Genomic DNA, 17,945 nt, shown 5'->3' with positions numbered 1-17,945 from the left:
TAATGCTGACCCATGAAACCATCGTACATAATCAAAAAAAACTCATCCGATTCATTAATGTTTTTAGTCCTTATCCAATGTGGCCTGCATGTGACTCCAAATCCACAACAATATGGTTGACTGTGGGCATTTAGTGAGGAGCAACAAATGCTGGCCTGGTCTGTGATACCCACATTGTGTAAATTTTTTTTAAAATCTAGGAAACAAAGAATCACTTTAAACCAGTGTAAAGTATATCCATAAAGTTGTCTTTTTTAGTTATATTAGAAGTAAAAATGATAAATTCTATTCTGTAGTAAAGTACAAGTTTTCTACATAGTAAATGGTACTTTTAGTCTGTTTGTTACAGTAAAAGTCTTAAAACATGGAACTTGTGTCATCATTGAGCTATTAACTAGAAGTTAGAATTTATTTTTCATATAAAAATAATTGGTTTCTACAGGGATTCCTACCCAAAAATATGGATTCATATCCCTGGTTGATTTAATTAACTTGGCAGCTGCATTGTATAGTATCTATATGTAAAGATATTGTTTTGACAGTTTGGAAATGCATGTCTTAATTGTTTAAAAATTTGTACACAATCTGAACACTCTGCTGATTACAGCAATCCCTGCCAGGGGATCTGCTGACATAGTGTCACCCTTTTCTGTTTTGCACTGCTCTCGCACAGTCACTGTAGCTCACCTGCAACGGTCTGTGGCATCCATCAATCAACTGTGACTAGGTCAGTCCCTCTTTCTGTTGACCTCTACTTTTCCTTCTATAAGAGATTGTTTTTAGTTTTTCAATTCTGATCAAATGGATGAAATGCTACACTTTATTTTCCGGATATCACTTTTTAAATAGTTATTTTTGTTCTTGCAATTTCGAGTGCCTCTTTCATTTGTTAAATGCTCTGACAATTGAATATTTTAGCAATTTTATTTCAAAAACCTCACATTTCTCCCACAGATCTTAATGTCCAGCTTCCTACAGGTCAAAAACTAGCAGTTTCCAGCACATGACTGGGGTTTCTGGTTCAGCCACTTAAGTTGTCAAGCATCTTTGTATCTGGTCAAAAACTGTATTTTGTAGCAGATGACTGTGGGTTCACTTGTGCCACCTCAGAGACGAGGTGTTCAGTTAGATCTCTCTTATTCAAAACTGGCTGTGTCGACATTTTATCTGTGGTTCCTTTGTGTTGGTTTAATTGACTGAAATGTTTTGACAATAAAGCAGGAGGATGATGGAAGCTTTTGTCCTCTGGCAACGAGTTATCAGAACTTTATAGAAATTTTTGTCAGTTGGCATCATGTGATCAACAGCAGTAGTGTTCCAGCAAAATGTCCACTGAAAAAAAAGCAAGAGAATATACTTTTAAAGAGGAACAATTTTGGATCTTTCTTTGTGCCTTTTAACCATGATAGCAGGTTTAAATAAGGAACTAGAGGAATACAGATTGAAGATTATGTATGTGATATACAGAGGGGGAAGTGAAGAAGTAATTTATATACAGCAAGTGGTAATGACATAGAAATCATTGCCTACAAGGGAGATAGAAATGATGACCATAAATTACTTTGAAATGAAATATGCTTGAAATAGGAGGGAAATAATCTTGCAGAAATACAGGAACAGAGTGGGGGAATGGGGCTGATTGGAATGCGTCAGACAGCCAGCATGAACTCAGGGCTGAATGGCTTCCTGCTGGATTATAATGAATCCTGATTCCAACATTCAGGAAAATGGATTGAATGTAGTATCTTGTACGTCTTTTTTACCCTTGTTGCAAGGTTGGGTTTTCTTGTTAGTCGTTTTATTGTTGATAAAATTACTTCTGGTTATTCCTACATTTATAATCTCAGAACTTAAGAACTAGGAGGAGGTGTAGGCAATTCAGTCCTTCAAGCCTCGAGTAAGGGAACCACTAGTGTACATAGTACTCCAGATACGTGCTCAGCAATGCCTTGTACTGTTATAACAACACTTCCCTACTTTTGTATTCCATTCTTTTAGCAATAAATGCCTAAATTGCACTTGCCTTCCCTAACACCTGATGAAGGAGAAAGTGAGGACTGCAAATGCTGGAGAGTCAGGGTCGAAAAGTGTGCTGCTGGAAAAGCACAGGAGGTCAGGCAGCATCCAAGGAGCAGGAAAATCGATGTTTCGGGCAAAAGCCCTTCATCAGGAATGTGGAAGGGGAAAGGGGTTGAGAGATATATAGGGGGGGTTAGGATTAGGGGCCAGGTGGCTGAGAAGGCGATAGGTAGATGGAGGTGGTGGGGGGGGTAATTGTGATGGGGGGGAAGGAAAATGGACGGGTGGGACAGGTCAGAGAGTGCTGGGTTGGAGGGTTGTATCTGGAATGAGGTGGGGAGAGGAGAGATTCTGAAATTAGTGAAGTCGATGTTTAAAGTCTGGTTGAAGATTTGTAGCTCGGGTGTCCGTTGTTGTGGTTCTGTTCGCCGAGCTGGAAGTTTTTGCTGCAAACGTTTCGTTCCCTGGCTAGGGAACATCATCAGTGCTATTGGTGCCTCCTTCGAAGCGCTGCTTTGATGTTTCTTCCGGTATTTATAGTGGTTTGTTCTTGCCGCTTCCGGGTGTCAGTTTCAGCTGTAGTAGTTTGTATGTGGGGTCCAGGTCGATGTGTCTGTTGATGGATGTTCTTGCCGCTTCCGGGTGTCAGTTTCAGTTGTAGTGGTTTGTATATGGGGTCCAGGTCGATGTGTCTGTTAATGGAGTTTGTGGATGAATGCCATGCCTCTAGGAATTCCCTGGCTGTTCTCTGTCTGGCTTGTCCTATGATGGTAGTGTTTTCCTGGGAATTTGACTGGGAAAACACTACCATCATAGGACAAGCCAGACAGAGAACAGCCAGGGAATTCCTAGAGGCATGGCATTCATCCACAAACTCCATTAACAGACACATCGACCTGGACCCCATATACAAATCACTACAACTGAAACTGACACCCGGAAGCGACAAGAACATCCATCAACAGACACATCGACCTGGACCCCACATACAAACTACTACAGCTGAAACTGACACCCGGAAGCGGCAAGAACAAACCACTATAAATACCGGAAGAAACATCAAAGCAGCGCTTCACAGGAGGCTCCAATAGCACTGATGATGTTCCCTAGCCAGGGAACGAAACGTTTGCAGCAAAAACTTCCAGCTCGGCGAAGTCGATGTTGACGCCGTGTGGTTGAAGGGTCCCAAAGCGGAAGATGAGGCATTCTTCGTCCAGTTGACAGGTGGCTTTGATTTGGCAGTGGAGGAGACCCACAACTTGCATGTCATTGGGGGAGTGGGAGGAGGAGTTGAAATGGTCGGTCACAGGGCGGTGAGGTTGTTTGATGCGTGTGTCCTAGGGATGTTCCTAGAAACACCCAGCAAGTTGGTGTCCTGTCTCCCCAGTATAGAGGAGACCACATTAAGAGAAACAGACACAGTAGATGAACTGGATGGATGTGCATGAAAATCTCTGCCAGATGTGAAAAGATCATTTGGATCCTTGAACAGAGGTGAGGGGGGAGATTTTATTGCACATCCACCCTCCTCATTTACTGCGTCCATTGCTTTTGATGTGATCTCCTCTGCATCGGAGAGAAAGGATGCTAATTCGTGGAGTATTTCAGAAAACATCTCTGGAACACAGGCACCAAACAACCCCACCATCCTGTGGCCAACCACTGATCTATCTACCTTTCCCTCACCCACATCCCCTTATATATCTCTCAGCCCCCTTCCCTCTCCACATTCCTGATGAAAGACCTATGCCCAATACGTCAACTGTCCTGTTCCTTGTATGCTGCCTGACTCTGTATGTTTTTCCCATGTCACTTTTCGACTCTCATTGTCTTTTGTATCTACATACCAGCTTTTTACGATTCATGCATGAGGACAGTTAGACCCCTCTACACCGAAGTATTTTTCAGTTTCTCTCCGCTTAGATAATAAATTGCATTCTTATTCTTCTGACCAAAGTGGATAAACTAATACTTATCAATGCTAAAATCATCTACCAAATTTTGGTCCATTCACCTAACATATCCATATCCACTTGTAAATTTCTTATGTTTGCATTGTAACTTATTTTTCCACTTGTTTTAGTATCATCTGCAATTTTAGCTGTAATACATTCTATCCCTGCATCCGAGCGCTTAATATAGATTGTAAGTAGTTGATGCCCAAAGTCCGAACCCTGTAGCACCCCACTATTCATAGTTTGCCAAACAGAAAAACAATCCATTTATCCTGACCCTTTGCTTTGACATCACATCTACCACCTTCCATTCTAATTTGTCCTAAATAATCAAACTTTTCTACTTGTTCCAGTGTGATATCATCCAACGTAATCTTCAGGCTTGTTTATTTTAATGTCTTTTATGTCCAACCAACTGTCATGGTTTTAGTCATTTTGTTCTTCATAATCTAGATCCTAAATTTGTAGATTTTACAATATTTTGTACAGCTGTTCTGAATCTGCAAGTAATACTTTGTCATTAGTGTACTGCAAGTTTGTAATGCTCTTGCCTCCAATTTTTATCCCTAGAAATCCATCTAATTCTATGAACATTTGTTCTTTGCACAGATTGAATAAATTTGGTGACAATGAACAGACTTATTGTACTCCTGTCTTCAACTGAAATGTATTTGATTGTCCCTCTTTCAGGCTAATGCTTGCTATTTCATCCCATTTAAGACAATGTAGGTCTCACCTCCACTGTCAATGTTACAGTTCAGCAACACATCTATTAGCTTTTGGTGGTAAACACGGCCAAGTTCCTTTTCATATCACTGAAGCATACTAAACACATGCTTCACTTAAGTGTGACTCTCTGTATTTACTTCTAGATATGTATTAAACATTGCTCGGTTAACTCTAACTCCATCTCTAAATGCAGAATGTGTTTCACCGAATCCTGCTTTAAATAGTTATGTTGAAAATCATAACAGAAAGAAATAATGAGATGACTCATTAAGCTTTTGGTTCTAAATGATTGCACTTCCATTCTATTGTTTTAGGTTTATTGGGCAACAAACATACAACAAATGCCTCTTGTCACTTAGAATGTATCTTTTGATATATAATTTGATCCCAAATTTCAGTTACCACTTCTAATTCTGTTTCTCCAAGGGATTTTAGATATTTGGTTCTTACTTTTTATGTGGGTGTCGCTGGCTAGGCCAGCATTTAGTGCCTTCTTTTATTTAACATTTAATCATCCAGAGGGCGGTTAAGTGTCAACCACATTGCTTTGTGATCTGGTTTTCTTCCAGGCCATCCATGAACTTGATAGATTTTTCTGACTATAGATGGCCACTTTTGGGTCAACTCTCTATTTGAGACATTTTTATTGAATTCAAATTTCACCATCTATCACTGTGGGATTTGACCCCATTCCCCAAAACATTTACCTCAGTTTTGGATTGCTAATCCAGTGTCTTTACTCTATACCACTGCCTTCATTCATCTATGGTTGAAACATTTCCAATACTCAACAATTTCAAAGGATTATTTACATCTAATACCATAATGCTTGATCTGTTGTTTCCCACTATATTTTGAAAAGTCCCTTGATTTGGATTATTGTATATGCCAACATATATTCTTTTTAATCAATATTTTACCATCTTTATTTTTTATCTATTGATATCTTTCTTTCTGTCAGAGATCTTACCTTCTTGTACGTGACTCTTGTTTTGTGATTTCTTTCCAACTCTAATACTTCATTACACATCTTCATCAGTGATGTGGAATTAGAATCAATTGCTCTAGAACAAATGTTGGGACCCTTGTTTTTCCTGATTATATATTAATGACTTCAATCTTGGTGTGTTGGAGACAATTTCACAGTTTGCAGATGATACAAAACCTGGAAGCATTGTAAGCTTTGAGGAGGTCGGTGCAGAGCTTCAGAAAAGACATTGACAAGTCGATGTTGTGGATGGATAATGCCAAATGGTGTTCAATGTAAAGAAATGTAAGCTGATAGATTTTAATAGGAAGAATATGGAGAGGCAGAATAATCTAAGGCGCACAATTGAAAGGGGGTGCAGGAGCAGAGGAGCCTGGGTTTTTATGTGCACTGATCTTTGAAGGTGGCAGACAGTTAGATCAATTAATCAAACATACAGTGTCTGGTAATAGAGACATAGTGTACAAGAGTGGCTGGTTCAAAATTTGTGGAAGACACTTGTTAGGCTTTAGTTGGAGTATTGTATATAATTTGGAGTGTCTCATGATAGGAAGAAGGTGGACACATTGAAGAATGTTGAAGAGATTTGCAAGAATGGTTCCAGGGTTGAGAAACATTATATTTTGAGAACCAATTGGAGATTTTGGGACTGTTCTTCTTGAAGAGAAGAAGGCTATGGGGAGATTAGATTAGATTAGATTATCTACAGTGTTGAAACAGGCCCTTCGACCCAACCAGTCCACACCTACCCTCTGAAGAGTAACCCACCCAGAGCCATTTCCCTCTGACAAATGCACCTAACACTATGGGGCAATTTAGCATGGCCAATTCACCTGACCTGTACATCTTTTGGACTGTGGGAGGAAACGTACGCAGACACAGGGAGAATGTGCAAACTCCACACAGACAGTCGCCCGATCTGTCAGAAGTTTTCAAAATCACAAGGGGGCCGGATAAAGTAGATAGGGAGAAACTGTTTCCATAACGGGATCAAGAACAAGGAGACACAGATTTAAAGTAACTTGCAAAAGCAGCAAATGTGTGATGAAAAAATACACAAATGGTTTGGGTCTCGAATGCATTTCTTGCAAATATGGTGGAGGCAGCTTAAATTAAGGTATTCAAGAGGTCATTGGATGATTTTTTTGAATAAAAACTAGGCGCAAGGGTATTGGGGAAATGTAGGAGAACAACACTAATTCATAACAGTGATCTGCAGACACAATGTGTTCATTGACCTCCCTGTTCTGAGAAAATAATATTCTGGAGACAAGCTAAATATTTTTTTTTAACTTGTAGGAGGAAGCTAGACAAAAATATGTTGACCTCATAGAAACATTGGTTTCTCCAGAAGTCCCCACCCAAAGCGAAGCAACCATCGCAGATGTGAAGTCATCATTCCAGACAATAAGGGTCACAAGTGAAAACAACATCACCACTATTCTTCTAAACAGACCAGCTAAAAAAAATGCTATTTCTGGATTGGTAAGATTAATAATTTAGTGAATAACAATCTACTAACTAACTGTTATATCACTGTTTTCACCTGTTGTTATATTCATTAATATCTGGTATTGCACAAAGTCAGTAAATATTAATGAAATTTATATTAAAAGTTTCAATATATTTAACTGTTAGCAGAATTCCATGTTTGTACTCCAATCAAATTTTTGATCCTACCATAGAACTTGATTTAACAAAATCAGAAATTGCACACTATGACAGTGACTGTTCAAAACTATACCTCCTCATCTTTCTCTAACTAATTCCACTTTCAAACACCTTTGATTAAACCATCCCCCAAAGCCTCTCCTATGTTGGCCAACTGGTGGGACTGCCTTTGTCAGATTCTATTCCTATCTAATCGGTCTTAGCCAGAATCTCATTTTCAATACTTATTCTTCCTGTCCTGCACAGTGATCTATCCTCGGTCTTACCTATTTCCCATCCATTTTCTGCCCCTTTTGCCCACGTGGAATGCAATGTCAGACTCTATATTTGCGTTGCTGGACATTACCATGCCTTCAAATTCTCCACTGCCTTTAATTTGTCACGGTTGATAATAGCTTACTGATATTATTGACAGACTTTAATCCAGAATCTCAGCTATTGTCCTTGGCTCAAATCCTGGGAGAAAGTGAGCACTGCAGATGCTGGAGATCAGAGTCAAAGGGTGTGATGCTGGAACAGCACAGCTGGCCAGGCAGCATCCAAGGAGCAGGAGAATCGACATTTCGAGCATAAGCTCCTGATGAAGAGCTTATGCTCAGAAAGTCAATTCTCCTGCTCCTCAGATGCTGCCTGACTGGCTGTGCTTTCCCAGCATCACACTCTTCAACTTCTTCAAATCCTGCCAGGGCAGATGGTGGAATTTGAATTCAAGACAAAAATCCGGAATTAGGAATCCACTGAAACTTCTATCGATTGTCAGAAAAATCTATCTCGTTCACTTAGGTCCTTTCACAGTGAATTCAGCCATTCTCACCTGGTCTAGTCTAGATGTGACTCCAGGGGTAACCCGACAGACTCCCAACTCTGTAACCCCACAGTCTCTCAATTCGCTGTGAAATGGCCTAGCAAGGCACTCATTTCTATCAATTGCTACAAGGTCTCAACAAAGAAGTGAAATCAGACAGACTACCTGCCATTGACTTAGCACTGGAAACAACAATGGCAAAAGAAACTCTCGTCAACCCTGCGGAGTCCTCCTTACTAATATCTAGGGTCTAATGTCAAAATTGGGCTGTCTGACAGACTAGTCAAACAACAACCTGATATAGAGCTGAAAATGTGTTGCTGGAAAAGCGCAGCAGGTCAGGCAGCATCCAAGGAACAGGAAATTCGACACTTCGGGCATAAGCCCTTCTTCAGGAATCACCGAAGCGTCGAATTTCCTGTTCCTTGGATGCTGCCTGACCTGCTGCGCTTTTCCAGCAACACATTTTCAGCTCTGATCTCCAGCATCTGCAGACCTCACTTTCTCCTCGAACAACCTGATACAGTCATGCTCACAGAATCATACCTTAGTGTCCCAGTCACCTTCCCTGCATATTCTGTTGTACCGGCAGGACAGAGCACTACAAAGCCAAATCTGTTGGCATCAAGATCACGTTGTGATAAAGAGAAAAGAGTGTGGGAGTAAACTAGCTAGGGCCATAAATTCCACATCATGAAAGCTTCCATAGGTATGTAAAAAATAAGAGGTTACTGAAGATAAACATGACTCCCTTTAAGGGCAGGTGGGGGTGAAATGTTAATGGCAAATAAGCAATTTGCATGGAATTTCCCAACTGAGTCCCTGAGCTAACAATTGGAACAATTTGTGAGTTGGAAAACAAATGTTGTGGGGGCCTAACTAGCTATTGTATTAATTTGCATTCTGAGTTCTCTGGCCAATGAGTACATTCTGGTGGATGTGTGGATCTATCTATCAAAAAATATTTAAAGAATTTACAACATGGGTCAGAATGGTACAAGCGCATGTGTACTTCTGAAGAGAGTGTTCTGAACGTGCAGCTCATTTCCACGTAGAATAGTTGAAACAATTAGAGAGATTGCAGTATAGTGGGAATATCACTAAATTATTATTCTAGCATCTCAGTCTAATGGTCTGAGCACTATGGGCTCAAAATCCATCACTGCAGCAAGTGAAATTTAAAAGCAATCAAAACAGAAAATCTAGAAATGAAAGCTTGTCTCAGTTAACGGTGGCCACAAGGCAGGCATTGATTGCTGTTTAAAAAAAAATCCCCCGTATTGTCCTTTGCGGAAAAGTTATGCCGTCCTTATCTGGCTTAATGTCCAGACCTGTAGCAATGTGGTTGACTTTTATTTGCTATCAGAAATAGGGCAGTAAGGCACTCAATTCATGGTCAATTGGGATGGCTAATTGATACTTACCTACTCAATGATGCCCACTTTCCTTGAACTAGTAAAGTAAAATACAATAATCATTGAGCAATTTAAGGAGAACTCTGACATGGTTTATGAGGAAAAGAGAAGTATTTGTTGATATGATTAGATGAAGGGAATTAGTGGAAGAGAATCCATGTGAAAAATAAAGCTCAATTTATATGTTTTGAGTCATGGCCTTTCTCTGAGCTGTAAAACTCTACATATTTTTCTTCATTCGGCTGTACCACACTGATGATTAATGCTCATGCACTGAAATTCAGGATCTGTAATATCAACATGTCTGCTGTGATAGAGGCTTAGAAAGAATAGATAGTCAAGGGGGCATAATTTTGAGGTATTGGAAGAAGGTTTAGGGGACATATCGGAGGTTCTTTAGAGTGATGGGTGTGTGGAATGCACAGCCAGCAATGGTGGTAGAGTCAGCTTTGAATCTGGGTCTCCAGAATGTTACCTGCGTCTCTGAATTAACAGTCCAATAATAATACCATTTTCTCTCCTCCAATATTTATCTTGATGGACAGGTTGTCACCAGATTCAATAATTGGTAGCAAGATCCTTCAATATCAATATTGCCATTCTTCAAGGAGAATTTCAGAGTAACTTTATAACATTTCATAGAACATAGAAAAGTACAGCACAGTACAAGTCCTTCAAGCCTCGATGTTGTGCCAACCTTTTATACTACTCTAAGATCAAACTAATTTACATACCCTTCATTTTATTATTATCCATGTGCCTACTCAAGCGTCATTTGAATGTCCCTATTGGGTCTGACTCTACCGCCATTGCTGGCTGTGCATTCCACACACCCATCACTCTAAAAAACCTCTGACATCTCCCCTAAACCTTCCTCCAATTACCTCAAAATTATGCCCCCTGTGACTATCCATTCTATCTAAGCCTCTCATAATCTTCTATATCTCTATTAAGTCACCTCTCATCCTTCTTTGCTCCAATGAGATACGCCGTAGTTCCTTCAACCTTTCTTTATAAGACATAACCTCTGGTTCAGGCAGCATCCTGTAAATCTCCTCTGGACTCTCTCTAAAACTTCGACATCCTTCCTATAGTGAGGCAATCAGAACTGAATGCCATATTCTAAGTATGGTCTAACCATGGCTGAAAATGTGTTGCTGGAAAAGCGCAGCAGGTCAGGCAGCATCCAAGGAGCAGGAGAATCGACGTTTCGGGCATGAGCCTAACCGTGGCTTTATACAGCTGCAGCATAACCTTGTGGCTCTTAAACTCAATCCCCCTACTAATAAAAGACAACACGCCATATTTCTTAACAACCCTATCAACGTAGGTGGCAACTTTGAGGAATCTATGGGCATGGACCCCAAGATCCCTGTGCTCCTCCACACTACCAAGAATCCTACCTTTAACCCTGTAATCTGCATTCAAATTCGACCCTCCAAAATTAATCACTTCACACTTTTTCCAGGTTAAATTCTATCTGCCACTTCTTGAACCCAGCTCTGCATCCTGTCAACAACATTCTACAACCTAGGTAGAATAGCCATGGGAAATGCAAGATTACAGGGGTAGGGTGGGATCTAGGTGGGATGCTCTTTGGAGGGTCAGTGTGGACTCGGACCAAATGGCTCGCTTCCACACTGTAGAGATTGTATTAATTTAATAAGAGCTGAAAATGTGTTGCTGGTTAAAGCACAGCAGGTCAGGCAGCATCCAAGGAACAGGAAATTCGACATTTCGGGCCAGAGCCCTTCATCAGGAAGGGCTCTGGCCCGAAACGTCGAATTTCCTGTTCCTTGGATGCTGCCTGACCTGCTGTGCTTTAACCAGCAACACATTTTCAGCTCTGATCTCCAGCATCTGCAGACCTCACTTTCTACTCGAAGATTTTAATTTAATAAGAGAAGTGTAATCACCGCCCCTTGACATTCAATCGTGTTACAAGCAGTAATCACCCCCTATCAACATACTGGGAGTTTCTGTTGACTAGATACCCAACTGGACTCAATATATAAATACAATGGCTGCAAGAGCAGATCAGAAGCTTGGAAGGCTGCAGTGAATAACTCACCTCTTGACTGTCCAAAGCCTGTATATCATTTACAAGGCACAAGTGGGCTGAAATACTCTCCACTTGCCTGGATGAGTACAGCTCCAACAACACTCAAAAAGCTTTACACCATCAAGAACAAAGGGGCTCACATGATTTGCACTGCATTCATTCCCTCCACCATCAACTGTGTGTGATAATAACATGATGAACTGCAGAAATTCACCAAAGATCCTTACATAGCAATTTCCAAACCACTTGCAAGTCCCTCTCCAATCCACTCACCATCTTGACTGGAAACATATCACTACTCTTTCACTGTCGCTGGGTCAAAATATGAATTCCTTCCCTGAGAATATTGTGTATTTCCATACATCGCGTGGACTGCAGCTGTGCAAAAAGATAGCTCATCACACTTTCTCAAGGGCAACTAGAGATGTGCAATAAATGCTGGCCCAGCCAGCGATGCCTGCGTCCCATTAGTGAATTTTTTAAAAAACACTGCTTATTCGACAGTATTCAGTGATCAGAAATCTTCTCGACTTAAGTATTAGGAAGACCACAACCCTCATCTTCAGTCCCTGCCATGACTCTGTTTTTGAGATACTAACTCCATTTCTCTTTTCCACCACTGTTTGAGGCTGAACCAGACTTCACTTCATGTACAACCACATATCCTCTCCACCTCCTCATCACAGCCCTACCTCAGCTAATTTACTGCTGAAAACCTTATCCTTACTTGATGTTGTGAAGGTAATTGTGAGCTGTTATCTTTAATCACTGAACAGTTGCTGTTCCAAGTTTTTGACAATGACAATGAATGAACAGCAATATTGTTCCAAATCAAGATGGTGAGCGGCTTAGAAGGAAACTTGTAGATGGTGATGTTCCTACATCTGCTACCCTTGGTCATCTGATTAGTCGAAGTTGCAGGTTTTGAAGGTTCTGTCAAAGTGGCCTTGATGAGTTACTATACTGAATCTTGCAGATGATATCTGCTGCTGCCACAGTATGCCAGTCTTGAAAGAGTGAATGTTTAAGCTAATGGTTGGGCTGCTGATCAAGCAAACTACTTTGTCCTGGGTAGTGTTATCTGTTTTGCAGCCACTCTCATCCATGTGCTGATGGGTTAAACCTAGCATACTGCCACAAATAATTCCTGTGTGTGAGATAGGGTGCCAAACATTGGAGAGTTTTGGCCCAATTTTCATTTACTTCATTGCTACGGTTTCATGATGCAGCTTGGAGAATTGATCACATAGTTCAAAGAAGCTAAGAACAGTGTCCACGTACATTATGTAACTCGGGCTGTGGCTAGCACTGTAAATAAAACCATTTGTGGGGGAAGGGTCAGGTAATGTCGCAGACTAAAGATAAAACACAAGGCAAAGAGCACTGTGTATATTTGGTCAAACAAAAGCAGCAGTTTGGAACTGCAAGGGATAGAGAGTACTTCACTGAATAAAGTCTCTTCAGAGGATAGTGGTAACAAAAATAAAGACTTTTATCTGAACATACAAAGCATTTGAATTTAGATGAACAAGTGTTGCATATAGAGAAGTGATTTAAAATTATAGCCCCATTATTTATAATTACACAGTAATAAAACTCAGGAAATGAATATTACAGTTTTATGATATTTTAAAGAGACAGAATATGGAAAAGGAGTAGGAACCCTCAGTAAAAGATGGCATAGGGACAGCATTGAGAAAGGACTTTGGTTCATAAGATCAGGAACTAGAATAAATATGACAGGATTAGGAATAAAAATAATTCTGACCATTTTTATTCCTAATGTCTTCCCACACTGACAACTTATAAAGGTAATTGAGGAACCCCCCCCCCCATCAGTAATCCTGAATAGTCGTGATAGTGTTGGACTGAGAATTCAGCAGTAAGTAATTAAAATATTTAGTAAAAACAATGTAATGTTATGGGGATCTTTAATTTTCAAATGGGCTAAACAAATTAAATTGGCAAGGAAAATCTGGATGATCAATTTTTAGTACCTCTGTGTGATAGTTTCCTGTGGAGCCAACTAAGGATAAAGCTATTTAACATTGAGTATTACACAATGAGATAGGTCAAATGAGTCATCTCATAGTTAAATGTTGAAAGTTTATCTGGGAAATATAATCATAATCTAATTACATTCCATATTGAGTTTAAAAGCAACAATCCAGTATCAAACATGAATCTTGAACTGATCTACATATTTGGTTTTGTTTCTGAGGTGAAGGTTGGTTAGCTGAATTAACTAAAAGGTTATGATTCTTAATAATCATTGGGGGGGGGATCTATAAAGACATTATTTAGAACATTCACAGCAAACATTTTTTGTTCAAAACAGCACCTTGCAAAATAAAAGATCCATGCTATGTTAGTGAAGTCAAAGATAATCTAGGAATTAATGAAGAGGTCATTAATATTGCAAAGAACAACATGAAGTCTGAGAATAAGGATTGTTTTAGAAACCAGGAAACGGTGAGCAACAAGGAAAAATAGAATGAGTGTAAACTAACCAAGAATATCAAACAGATTGTAAAAACATTTTTGGAATATATATGAAAGAGGAGTGATATACATATGAAGGAGGAGTGTATGTAAAATAAAAGGTGAACCCTTAGAGGCAGAGATAGAAGAAATTATTGTGGGGAAATGACACCAATATTTTATGTTTGCTTTCATATTTGAAAATACAAATACATGGAATCTAATAGAGGTCTAAGCCCTGGAGAGATTGGAGTTGAAGGGTCCATTAAAGATTCTGGAATTGGCTGGCTATTTGTTAAAATAATAAACTGCATAATATGAAATTACTGTCTTAACTCTCTCTCAAATCTCCCATTTAGGCTGGGAGATTATGCTACAAAAGGGTGTTGTGCTTTTGCATTCATGTGGTAGCTGTTGGGAACTGCTAAGAGTATGTCTGTTATGTGGCAGGAAGGAATTATTTAGCACAAATGACATTAGAGTTTCAAAGAAGCCGTGATCTGATGATGATACCTACAAGCTGTGTTGCCCTGTGAAACTTTGGAAGGTTCAATTATCCATTAATTTTGGCAAGTTTAAACCATTTGAGCTGTACTCAGGATGTCTGAAATCCCTAAAGGAATTTGGGAATGCACACATTAAGATTTCCAAATAACTGTGTTGAAATGTATGTGGTGATTGCATATTGAAGGTCAGGAGTATATTTATCTTCATTGAGCTTCATTGAGTGTGGAATGGGCAAATTATTCCACCTGTTCATATTGACATCAAACGGTGGTGAAGAGAAGATTTTATTTTATGTAAGATTGAGAGTTTGGGAATTACTGCTTCTCTAAGTTTTCAAACTTTATTGTGGGCTACAAGGTAAAAGGTGGGTATGGATAAATACTTCAATTTGAGTAGATAAGTTTATATTCCAAGAGCCAACCAAACTTTGTGCAGAGCAATGAAACCTGAGTGTGTGTATAAGTCTTGAAAGGTGGAGAGAGCTATAATAAATCATAGAGTAATTCTAAGTTTCATAAATAGGGGAATAGAGTACAAGAACAGAGTGGGTTCAATGAACTTAAGATAATGGTTAGACCTCAGCTAAAGTATTGTGCAGTTCTGGGCACCATGCTACCAGAAGAATGTGAATGCATTGCAGAGGTTTACAAGAATAGTTCCACGTATGAGACATTTCAGATATGAGGAAAGATTGGAGATTTGGGACTGTTTTCCTTGGAGAGGAGAAGGATAAAAGGAGATTTGATTAAAGATTTGAAAATCATTAGAGACCTGGACAGAGTGGATAGGAAGATGCTAATTCTCTTTAAATGGATCAAAAACCAGAGGGCACAATTTTTTGCAAAAGAAGCAAATACAAGGTGGGAAATAATGTTATTCATACAGTGAGCAGTTAGGATATAGAATACACTGTCTGGAAGTGCGGTTGAGGCAGATTCAATTTAGGCATTCAAGACGGCAATGTATGATTATGTAAATGGAAATGATATGCAGAGTTATATGGCAAAAGCAGGAGGTTACAAGTGATTAAAGTGCTCAGAGATTGGTGTAGACACAATGGGCCATATGGTTTCCTTCTGAGCCAGAATATACCTGCGATCGGACAGCATTGGAGAATAAAACAGTGAAATTGATTCATTTGAGGTGAAGCAAAAAAGCATTCCATTAGCCTTCTTGATTACAAGTTGTACCTGCATTCTAACTTTTTGTGACTCAGGTACTAGAACACTTAAAACCCTCTGCAGGTTGGAATTTTGTAGTTATTCTCTATCTATGTAATATACTTTTTTAAAAAATATCTTCCTTGCAATATTTTCCCATACTATTCTCCATCAAACAGAATTTTTCCCACTCACTTAGTTTAACCAATACAGTCTGCATCTTCCTTATGTCTTCTTCACATTCCTACCTACCTTGATGTTGTCTACATATTAAGCTGTTATGTCTTTGTTCCAATCATCTAAATCATTATTGTAAGTTATGAAAAGTTAAGGTCCCAGCACAGACCTCTGCAGGTCTCCACAAGTCACATCCTGCCATTCAAATATGAACCCATTTATGAAAACTGTCTATTTTCTGTCAACTTGTTATTCGTTTATCCATGCTTTATTTTGTAGTGGGTTTCTAATAGCATGTAATTCACAAGCATAAAGGTTAATATTTAACAGGAACTTGTAAAAGAGAATTTACAGGTTTATATAGAGAGTAACTAATTGGATAACTCCTTCAAAATAGCCAACACATGAATGACAGGCTGAATAGCTTCTATCAGTTCCATAAGAATCTGTGACTTTATTGTGCAAATGTAGTATATTAGTCCATTTTTAATCAGGACTACAACTTCTTTTTTAGCTCTTTTAAAAACCAGCATTCAGACCTTGCCTTTCTCAAACAACAACGCAGCCAAATTTTCTTCTGAGCCCATTCTGTTTGTAGGTGTGTCAGACACAGCCCTGGTGCCAGGAAATTGTTGTTACCTTCTATTTTTTTTTGAATGATATGGAAGCAAACAACAATAACTTGTACATATATTAAGCCTTTGTTTAACATAAAATATCATAAATAAGTTTATCGAAGTATTATAAGAAAAAACACTTGAGAAAGGAAGAAAACATAGTGATCAAAGAGCTTGTTCAAAGAGGTAAATTTTTAAGGAATATCTTAAGGACGAATGTAATGTAGGTGGGCAGAAAGTTTTAGGGAGAGAATGTCACAGTTAGTGCCTTTGGCAGAGGATGGCATGGCTACCAGTGATGTAACATTTCAATTTGAGGATGCTCAAAAGATCAGAATTGTGAAGGACTGTAGTAGTTCGAACAAATCATTGAACTTGAAAGGTTATCTCTGTTTTTCTGTCCACAGATGAAACCTGCTGAGTTTCTCCAGCACTTTCTGCTTTTATTCCAGGTCACCAGCATCTGCAGTATTTTGCTTTCAGCAAATATAAGAGGGAGTCGAAGTAGTTTAGGGAGACGGCGAGGGGCATGGTCATGAACAGATTTGAAAAGGAAGGTGAGTTGATGTTTAGCTTAGGGAGCACAGAGATAGTTTGAGAAGGGACTAATGTGGGACATGGAATAAAATGTTTGGGTGACCTCACATTTATGGAGGGTAGAATGTGGGAAATCAGCCTGTGAGGTATTATAATAATTGAGTCTAGAGGTAAAACAAGTCATGCATGAGGGTTTTAGCACAGACTACCTGAGGCAGGAATGAAGTCTGAAGATTTCCAGAAATTGAAGCAGGTAGTCTTATTGATGTCATGAATACAAGTTATCTTGGTCAATGTGTCACCATGGTCATGAACAATCTAGTTCAACCTCACAGTAATCAGGGACAAGGATGGAATTGGTTGCAAGGAAAATGTGTGACAGCAAATGGATTCGGTTGTCCCAATGTCTCGTGATTGTTTTTCCAATAATGAGAGGTTGACCATCTGTACAGCAAGATCCTGCTGGTCTGAAAGTTTATTGTTTTATTACTGTAGATGGGGTTCCAATGTGCAACTATCAGAAAAGAAAGTGTTGTATGTTAACTTACAGCATCATCCATCTCCCAAAAGAGCTTGGTTGTGTTTTACATTATTTAAAAGTTTCTTTTTATTTTAAATAAAAAGAGTGCATCATTCAGCTGCTGGAGTCTTGCCCACTGTAACTAAGTTATATATTCTCCAAATAGTTATATGAATTTGCCAAAGTTGCATGAAAGGTATAACATTTACAAATTATGTGCATGCATTTTAAAGGCTATATATATAATAAAGCAGAGTTACTCCTGATGTTCAAAGAATGTAGTTTACTCATTATCAATTATA

At 39.1% G+C, this 17,945-nt stretch overlaps 1 protein-coding gene across 1 annotated transcript in view; it reads left to right on the top strand.

Moving 5' to 3' along the window:
* Nucleotides 1-17,945, top strand: part of eci2 (enoyl-CoA delta isomerase 2) — a 175,381-nt gene that overhangs the window by 112,769 nt on the left and 44,667 nt on the right. Inside the window, exon 4 of the mRNA XM_060849955.1 lies at nucleotides 6,991-7,176. Within this exon, the coding sequence (XP_060705938.1) occupies nucleotides 6,991-7,176 (186 nt within the window). The remainder of the gene's footprint in view (nucleotides 1-6,990; nucleotides 7,177-17,945) is intronic.

Source organism: Hemiscyllium ocellatum, chromosome 34, assembly GCF_020745735.1.
Source record: "Hemiscyllium ocellatum isolate sHemOce1 chromosome 34, sHemOce1.pat.X.cur, whole genome shotgun sequence".
NCBI classification, from domain to species: domain Eukaryota; kingdom Metazoa; phylum Chordata; class Chondrichthyes; order Orectolobiformes; family Hemiscylliidae; genus Hemiscyllium; species Hemiscyllium ocellatum.
Note: the sequence above shows the minus strand (reverse complement) of the source record. Positions and strands in the feature narration are given on the sequence as shown.